Raw genomic sequence first — 9,854 nt, forward strand, 5'->3', positions numbered from 1 at the left:
AGCAAATACTGAGAATTTTCTACTTGGTAAATTGGTGTTGGTTTCTGGGTTTATTACTGTGGTTTGGATGTTGGTTTTAATGTTTGATGGCTGTTTTATTGGATAGAGCAATGTACATAATAGAATGAACATTGAATTACTATGTTTTAATTGCTGAGCGCTGCTGGGAGGAAAATGCAGTGAGTGCCATAATTTCCTAACAGCAACTAATTGTCAGTTCACATGCATTTTAAAGCAAAACTGAGAGCGGCTCGCTCTGTCTCTTTCCCCTCTCACACACAGCCTTCATATTTGACATATAGCACATGTTGCATTTTTGTTCCCATATATGGAAAATTAGTTTCTGAAGAACTGGCATAACAACTTACACTGAACTGGAAGTAAAAAAAAAAATACATGAAAAAGGGCTCATTTTCTTTTAGTCATGTGTGTGAACGAAGCCCTGTTTTATTGAGTGCAACATTATTTAAGGAAAAAGCACAATATCTTAAATGCGAGTTTATGATCATTCCAAACTTTACACATTATAACAAAGGAAAAGTCTGTTTTCACTGATCCTCCTCCTGAGGGAAGCTTGAAGATAAAAGTGGGGTGCACAGTGAAATAAGGTTTCAAATAGGTTTTCTCCACAAAAACTTCAGGAGTGTAGAAATTCTGCATTATAAGGCAAATATGAAGAATGTCATCCTCGAGTCTCAAAGAAAGCTCAGTTATTCCACCAAATAGAATGCACCTATACTCAAAGTCAACTTATTCAAAAAATAGGTTGATGCTCTATTCAGTAGTTAACGTGGAGAAAAAGAATTTCACATTCCATTTGTATGCAGCCAAGATCCTTCAGGTTATCTAAAAGTGTTCATCGGGAAACGCAGATGGGTTTAAGTGTCAATCAGTTGCAATCTGCTAATTTGGTTGGAGGCCTTCGCAAATGTTTGGTGACGATTGCAAACGACAGCCAGGCAAATCGGAATAATACAGTAGCCCACCGTTTTGGGATCAGCTCTTGTACAGGAATAAAGGAACAGGAACATTTGCAAATAAGGGATCAAGAAGATAATAGTCCACAGCCAAAAGGGTACGGACAGCAGCCGTGTTTTTAAGGAGTGCATCCAGGTGGTTTCTTCTCTCAGTTTTTCAGGAGGTTGCTGGATGTGCTCCAGTGCTAGTCTGTTGTAAGTCTCATTGATTTCAAAGACATAGTAAAATGCTGCCGCACTTGCTATTAAGTATAATCCCACACCAATCCATCCCATCCTCTGACGGAAGTTCATCATTCTCCATGCTCTGAACCTTAAAAAAAGGAAAGAGATAATCAAAGCACTTAAAGAAATATCAGCTTGTCATGTTACAGGATATGATTTTCTAAGTGTAGCTGAAGTGTTACTGGCCAAATGCTGTTTCTCCTCCCCCCCCCCAAAAAAAATCTCCCAGTAGATGTCAGTAGGAAATGCAATGTGCAAAATGCTAAAGACAGGGTGTTAAATTTTCAGCAGAAGTGAAAGAGATGATGAGATGGTTGGTTTTGAAGACTGATCCCAAGTGGATGTAAGCTTCAATCTTCAAAGATTTATTCTACAGTGCAGCCAATTTAATTTTACTTATTAATCAGGTTTTTATCCCGCCATGTTAGGCTACATTATTCCCCAACATTCCAGTTTAATCAAGGGGGGTGGGTGTGCGAGATGGTAAGTGGGTGGTGTCCCCCTCCCTCAATAGATAAAGCCAGGGTTTAGAGGAGACAGGTTAGGGAGGGTAATGTGGCAGAGAAGCAAAGCAGCAAGCTGGAAAGCTAGAGAGGCAGAGCAATGGTTGGCTTCTGTTCAAAACCAGAGCTGCAGCTATGGGAGAAGAAAGACCCTTCTGGGGTGCTGATGCTGCATACACCTCCATTGTAGGCTCAGGCTGTGTATACGTGTACATAGACCACATATCATGAAGACAACACAGTCTCCACTGTGCCTCATTTCCAAAAGGAAACACAAACCCCAGGTAAGTGCCTGAAAACGATGGAATCTTGCACCACTCAGATTGGGGTGGCATGCAAAAATATGAAGCACTGTTGGCATTGGCCAGCAGTGGTTCTCCAGGATTTCAGGAAGAAACTTCTCCAAGCCCTACCTAGAAATGCTGGAACTGAACCTGGAACCGACTGCAGACAATTAACACAAGTGGGGAGGAGCTAGGAGAGATGTGAAAACCAAGGAGGAAAGCCATGCCCCCACCCCACTCCCATTTCCCCCCATTTTTCCTCTGGGAACTTGGAGCCTAAACTTATGCATCTTGTTCTGATGGAGCAGGGAGGATAATACCATGTACGAGAGTGTGTGCTCCCTTTTGAAGAGTACCATAGACACAGCAGCTGTATTCCTTAACTGTCACTTTATGAGAGTTGCATAAATCACAAAGTTGTATAAATATCACTTATGGGATTTAAAACGGGGTTACATGGCTTTCAGTAAACATCTGCAGTCAAGAGCATGTACCCCTCCAAAAAAGATCCATGTACATCAGGGATGGGGAACCACATGCCCCTTAGGGCCTTATTATCTGGCCCCTGGGTCACATATACCCTCTGTATTCCTAAGCCACACCCTCCTCAAGTGTTTGGCATGGTTGGAATGTGTCTTCCTACTGCTTCTTGTTTCTCTGGATAGAGGAGGGGCGTGTGTGCAAGGACAAAGGAACTGGCTTACCACTCAAGAGTTAAGATTTACATTTTTTTGTTCTGCTCACTTTTACTTTTGGCTTTGCCCACCACTGGCATGTGGCCCTTGAAAGGTTGCCCAGAAGGAAATGTGGTCCTTGGGCTGCAAGAGTTTCCCTGACACTGATGGACATGCTTACACGTGAATGAAGAAGATCTCCAGTTGTTTTTGGACTACAATTCCTGCCATCCCTGACCACTGGCCCTGCTGGCATTAATACACTAACAACGTCATCAACAGTTTTTTAAATTCAGGGCAATACTTGTTCCTATCCAGCCAACATGGCTCCATGGAGCTCCTCAGGGCAAATCTTTCATCACTTCATTGAATCATTGCAATCAAAAAAACCACAGCAACTCTATCTTTGTAGCATGTGGTTCTCACCAGTCTTTCCACACCCATGTGCCCGATCCCATATTGTGGCTGCTCGCATGTAGAAGAAACAGACTACTGGGTTAGTGCTTTGAACCTTAATGGTTTTAGGCTGGTAGTTACGCAGAAAAATCTGTTTTCTTGGCTAAGTACAGTACTGTTAAGAAGGAAGTTTAAAACTGTTCTCCATTCTGCTGTGTGCTTCCTCTTGCTTTCTGATTCTCAAAATACCACACTAGACTTCCAAGTTTATCCAGTCTTCTGCAAAAATGACAGACCAATGAAGTTTGATGCCTGTGATAAGAACAGTCTACCAATTACCTCCTTCCCCAAGAAGAACAAGTTGCAACTTTTCCTTTCTCATTTTTGACTCAAAGAGGAACAAGTAGCAGGGAGACATGCTGGCTGGTCCCCTAAGCCTGCAACAAAAGCAGGATTTATTGTAGCTAGAAGATATCCCTTGTGCAAGGTTATCTCATTTAATTTCATCTTCTGACCTATACACAAAGAACTGGACTGCATCGGACAAGAAAATCAAAATGCCCACTGTAACATGTGCTTGAAATAGTCACTGGTTGAGGGGGCAGAGAAGGAAAGAGGAAGAGGAAACCATCCATTATGATCAGTTGTTTGATGACTGGAAGTTTCTTCTGACCTTTCTTGGGCGCGAGGGGGGAATGACACGCCTGTCTGAGAAGCAGGGAAACTATTTGTGTAAAGTCCCAATTTGGACATGTGGTGGTATTCAACTTATTTTTACTCACTGAAATCAAATGACCCAACTTAGTGGTGTTCATTAATTCCAGTGAATCTACCTGGGGTAAAACTTAGTTGAAGACCCCTTGTGGTCTCTTCCAACTCTATGATTCTATTCTATGATTCTATAGGAGTGCTCTGATGGTGTTTCCTGCTTGGCAGGGGGTTGGACTCGATGGCCCTTGTGGTCTCTTCCAACTCTATGATTCTATTCTATTCTATTCTATTCTATTCTATTCTATTCTATTCTATTCTATGAATACCACCCAGAAAGAGCCATGAGCTTTGCTAAAACTGAAGCACATTTGGCATCCAGTCTGCTGAATTTTTATTACACTTAAAACTTCTATGCCTTTGAGGCCAACACCTTTCTCAAAGCAGTTTACATGAAGTGAAACCATGATCATAATAAAACACAATTAGAAAACACAAACATGGAAGATAACAGTCCACAACACAGAACCGCATCTAAGGAAATGCAGCAAAAAACCTGCAGGTATACAAAGGTATTCATCGACCAATGGAAGGGGACAAAAGGGGGGGCTGGCTGAACCTCCAGAGCAGGCAAGACATTCCATAATGTAGCTGGGGACACAAAAATATTAACACACACCCCACAGAAAATTATTAGAACTTAACTCCCTACCTGTCAAACACATTATAAGGGGGAAATATTTAATACATCATAAAATAACTTGTTGATTAAAACAAGAATAGCAAAACGATAATATTTGTCAACTAACATGAATAACAAAAACTCCCTAAGTCTCCATCCAAAATGAAACTACTGTAAATCCAAAATGAAACTACAGTGGTACCTCAGGTTAAGTACTTAATTCGTTCCGGAGGTCCGTTCTTAACCTGAAACTGTTCTTAACCTGAAGCACCACTTTAGCTAATGGGGCCTCCTGCTGCCGCCGCGCCGTCGGAGCATAATTTCTGTTCTCAATCTGAAGCAAAGTTCTTAACCCGAGGTACTATTTCTGGGTTAGCAGAGTCTGTAACCTGAAGCGTATGTAATCCGAGGTACCACTGTACTGTAAACTCTGTAGTGCAGCTCACTTCTTGCTCTTCAGTATAATGGCAATCCTGAAACAAGATTAGCAGCTTTGTTGCCAGTCCTGTTTACGAACGATTCAGTTTACGAACCCTGCAAAACCTGAAGTAGTGTCCCGGTTTGCAAACTTTACCTCAGTCTAATAATGGAATCCAAACAGTGGAAGGGCACTGGCGGCGGGAGGCCTCATTAGGGAAAGTGCGTCTCGGTTTAAGAATGGTTTCAGTTTAACTCCAGAACGGATTAAGTTCGTAAACTGAGGTACCACTGTATTTGTAAATGTGCATATCACAAAGGCCCCATAGATCTTCAGTGCTCCATCTTATCAAAGGTAAACTAAAGTCCAGGGGCAGAGTTATACAGTTATGACCACTCAGGAAAGTAGAGAACATTAAGTAACAGAGTTTTTCAACTTATCTGCACTTGAAATGAAGAAATATCTTTTAACATTTGTAAGCTGCAGAACTTGTTTTACCAATAATCTACACCACTTATTCCCTCTCACCACAAAAGTGACATACAACTGCCAGCTAATAATCATGTGACTGTCATTATCATTCACTGCTGCCTGATCGTGAGATCTACAAGCACATTTTAGTCAGAAAAATAATATGTAGAACCAACCTTCCCCTCAATCACTGGCCATCCCCAAATCTTTAGGAATAAGCAACAGGATTGAGCAACTACCAACACGCTAAAGGTTGCCTGTTGCCTACAGTATAAAGTCAATTCACATATTTGAGAATTCCCTGCCAGATTTTTGTAAATGTCAAAACCAAAAGTCTTTTTAGAACCTTGTTTTTCAAACCATGACCACGGATGGTTTTCAAACCATGGAGCCACGAATATGCAGCCAGCTTTTTGCAACTAAATGTTTTTGAACTCTTCCTTTTTAAAGAGTTAAAGATAGTGTGTGGGCAATAATCAAAGCAGGCCTGGTAGCATTTTGGAAGATATGTTTTAATTGTTTTAGTTCTGGATTTCTTGGGAGGGCAGATCTATCAACGGCTATTAGCAACAATAGCTGTGACGCCACTATAAGAGGCAGTATATGAATGCTAAATGGAATTGGCGGGGGAGGGGTGTGTGTGACCAAGACAGCAGATCCACCACCACCCCTTGTTTTGAGCTCCCAAAGACATCTAGCCAGCAACTTTTGGAAATGGAATGTTGGGCAAGATTAATCTTAGCATGACTAACAGCTCAATTCCTATCTTCCCATATGTCTATTTATTTAGACCTACAACAAGCTGCTGCGAAAGAATCTCATTACCAAAGTGGACACTGTTAACACAAGATGATCCAGTGAAAGTTCACTTTGGCCATCCTTGCTCTACAGTCACCACCCCAGGACACAACACATTATGAAACCTGCTCATCAGCCTCTTTCAGTTACCGGTATGCTTGCATAGCTGCAAAGACCATTTACAATTTTGCAAAAAATGTTGTTTCAAGGGCAATTCTGAAGCACAACTACTTAAAGAAATATACTGGGAACTCAGGCACTCTGATAAGTTGCAGTGCAGGTCATGCCAGTTTTATCTGCGTAGCAATTCTAGGCATACATCTTTCAGTTGCAAAGGTTGCTATAGGAATGAGAAACGCATTCAAAAGGCAGCATTTCAGATACAGTAGGTCACAATGAGAAATTCATTTATGTGCATGATGCTATTTAGTGCGACCTGTGGCAACTTGTTTATCACAGTGTGGAAATGGTATACTGCAGCAGCCGAATTTGGAAACTCAACTTAGCCACACTGACTAGAGCTGAAGTGAGCAGGATTCAGTCCTTGCATGGTACACTTTTCTTTCTCTACTAGAAACTTTGTCTTGCTAGTATTGTTATTATTAATCTCTTTCCATGCATGTCCCAAGATAATGTACAATAGGTAACAAAACAGTTACAGAACAGTTGCAAAAGTAACAGATGAGTTCTAAAAAATACATAAGGACACCTATGGCTGAGACCTATCCATTCAGCTGTGTTTCACTGAAGTGTTCCACTGTGTTCCACTGTAGTGAGTACATACTCAGGATCACTCATCAGTTAAGGTGTGACAAATGTATTAAGTGATCTGAACTATGCACTCATCCTTAAGATTGTAAGTACTTTGTTGGATCAGACCCAAGAACCCTAACAACCATGAGCAGCAGGAAGTTGACTGAAAATTGGCCAGCTGTCCACAAATGGAAAATTGTCTTCTCCCCACTTCTGTACTGGGGGAAAGGGTCAGTGTCAGGCCTGCAACTACTGGCACGTTTACAGTATCATAAATAGATAGCATAATCTTACAACTCGAGCTGTTTCGAATGGAAAGCAAATGCTTAGGAGGCAGCACACTGCTCATTTCACCAGCACAACACAACACAAAGCAAACATGTTAGGCCAGCACTGCAGGGACTTTACAGGATATCTGTCCCTTGAGCAGTTAGTCCCTGGGCAATACCATTGGGATGCTCACCTTTTTAACAAACCCCTGCCCCAATTGGGTTCACCTACAGATCATTTTGTCTCCAAAAGTGGGCTAATGAGAATATTGTTCAAGTTATAACACTGGTATCATCAACACCAGACGTCAAAGGAATTTTAGAATGCAGAAAAGAAAGGCAAGAAGAAACATCATGACATTCTTAATTATCCTGGTTTTACTTTCGTTGTTCTGCAGCTGACACTACCCTAACCAATACCATCTATTCATGAGAATCAGTTATGGGTCCTTGGCGGTCCTTTACTTTTATTACACGTGCACCTGCATTCTTTCAATAAAGCTTAAAGCCTCACGTAACAGGCAAAAGTAAGAGACTGAGCCGTCTATGCTAAAAAGTTTGATTTTCACCTTGTCCACTGACACTAGAACAATAAAACGTACCACTTTACCATATTATGTGCCCCCTCTGCCCATCAGGTCAACTGCATTCTGTAATAGTGCCATAGCAGCCACATTCTTCAACCTACCTATTTTGAAGTAGCCTTTCCATATGAATGCTCACTGAAGAAGACGAATACGTATCTAAAGAACTAGAGCTATATTTGATATAGTAGCATCTTTATCTTATCTGTCAGACAGCTTCTCAAGTCTGTCAAAGTTTTTTCAGTTTAACCCAAGCAAATGATTCCACTTCCTAAAGTGAGATAGTAATCTCCCCTCACTTTCCTCAATGTAACCTAACTGCCTAAAATTATTCATATCCCACACCCATTTCTACTGCATAGAAAGCTCATGGGTATCACTCATTCAATACCCGAATTACAATAGGTTTTTAAAAAAAATTTAAAAATCGCTAACCACAAACACAATGCAACCCAAGCATTAAGAGGAGGAACGGTCTGCACAGCACTATTCCTCCTCCAACCCTAGAGAGTTACTTCTCCCAATTTTCAGTTACAGATAGGTAGCCGTGTTGGTCTGCCATAGTCAAAACAAAAAAAATTCCTTCCAGTAGCACCTTAAAGACCAACTAAGTTAGTTCTTGGTATGAGCTTTCGTGTGCATGCACGGTAACTGAAGAAGTGTGCATGCACACGAAAGCTCATACCAAGAACTAACTTAGTTGGTCTTTAAGGTGCTACTGGAAGGAATTTTCTCCCAATTTTGCCTTCCTCAAAAGGCTGACAGTACCTCATCCCCATACTTCCTTCTAAACCTTTCCCAAGGGCTCCCTTCCTCTTCCCCATAACTCCTCAAAACTTAAATCTGACCTAAAACCCAGCACGGATATGGACTGAGATATAAATAAGAGTGCCTCTGGGCACGTACAATGCAACCTTTTGGATGTTTTTTATTGTTTAGCTGCTTGTGCGTTCACTACCCTGGGCTCCTATGGGAGAAAGTCAGGATGGGAATATAATTACTCAAGCAAAACTGCTTCTAAACAGAGGGAGGGTGTGCAAGTGTCGTCGTCCTCGGACCCCCCCCCCCCAATTTGCAATGGGGGTAAAGAGCTTCCAGGAGGGAACTTCAAAGCAAATGTAAGCAACGTGGCCTCTTTCTCTCTCAGGAATGGGATTTTTATTAGGAAGTGGGGGGCAGGCTTTTGTTGTGGAGGGAGGGGAACAGAACCTCAGACTTGTATTGATTTTTGTACAGGGGGGAGGAATGTGCCCCCTTGGCTACGCCCCTGCTCTCAGACTGAATTCGAGACAGGGCTGCGCTCCGTCTTCCTCGTCAGGCTGAACACAGAATCGTGGGATAGGAAGGGGTCATCTAGCTCAACCTCCTGGCAATGCCCTTTTGCCCGACGTGGGGCTCGAACTCGCGAGCCTGAGGTTCGGAGCCTCACGCTCTACGGACCGAGCTGCCCCGCCAGCGGCTGCGAGCGTGTCCCTGAGCCGGTGCAAAGCGCGCCGGGGAGGGACAGAGCAGCAGCCTAGAGCCCCGGCCCCTCTCCGGCGCTCCCCGCCTCAGCCTCCCTCGCCCTTACCTTCCTCCGCCGGAAAACACGGGAACGAACAGCCAGGAGGAGAGAGCGCGGGCGGCCCGACCCTCCTCACCCCGCCGCCTCTCCTGTCGAGCCGCTCTCAGAGCCCACCCCTTCCGCCGCCCTTCCAGGGCCCGCCTCCTCCGAGCTCTGCTTCCGGTGCCGCGCGACATGGCTGCAGTCACGTGAGGAGGGTCGAATTGCCTTAGCCGACGATTCCCGCTTTTACGGGCTGCGGAGGCGCCGCCAAAGGGGCGCGGCTCCTTTGGTCTGCGCACCGTGTCTTCCGGGATGTTTTCGACACCCTTGCCCCCCTCCCCCCTCAGGTGTGTTAGCTTCGTATTGCAGAGGCGGCAGCTGCTGGGAGGCAATGGAAAACAAATCCAGGCGCTTTGAAGATGCCGCCTCGGGGTCCCCCCCCCGCCCTTTTGTCAACCACCCAAGGGGAAAGTCTGGAAAGAGTGGGTGAGGGGAAATAATTTGTATTTTTGTTTTGTTCTTAGCATTCCCCCCTCCCATAGCAATTGAGGCTGCTGCAGGCAAAG

The 9,854-nt window shown here is 43.6% G+C and overlaps 1 protein-coding gene across 1 annotated transcript; it reads right to left on the minus strand.

Moving 5' to 3' along the window:
• Positions 1 to 429: 429 nt before the first annotated feature.
• LYSET (lysosomal enzyme trafficking factor) lies at positions 430 to 9,623 on the minus strand. The gene is made up of 2 exons (XM_081916435.1): positions 9,313 to 9,623; positions 430 to 1,290 (listed from the first exon to the last, which is right to left on the minus strand). Exons 1-2 carry the CDS (start codon positions 9,480 to 9,482, stop codon positions 879 to 881), a joined length of 582 nt encoding a protein of 193 aa, XP_081772561.1. The 5' UTR covers positions 9,483 to 9,623; the 3' UTR covers positions 430 to 878.
• Positions 9,624 to 9,854: the final 231 nt, after the last annotated feature.

This window comes from Podarcis melisellensis (assembly GCF_964234715.1).
Source record: "Podarcis melisellensis genome assembly, chromosome: 1".
NCBI classification, from domain to species: Eukaryota; Metazoa; Chordata; class Lepidosauria; order Squamata; family Lacertidae; genus Podarcis; species Podarcis melisellensis.

What these genes read in the sequence shown, in the direction of transcription:
- LYSET (XM_081916435.1), bottom strand. Translation starts at nt 9,482, where the DNA reads ATGTCGCGCGGCACCGGAAGCAGAGCTCGGAGGAGGCGGGCCCTGGAA. An exon ending in GTGTTTTCCGGCGGAGGAAG is followed by an intron (nt 1,291 to 9,312) that starts GTAAGGGCGAGG and finishes CCTTTTTTTAAG; the next exon opens with GTTCAGAGCATGGAGAATGA.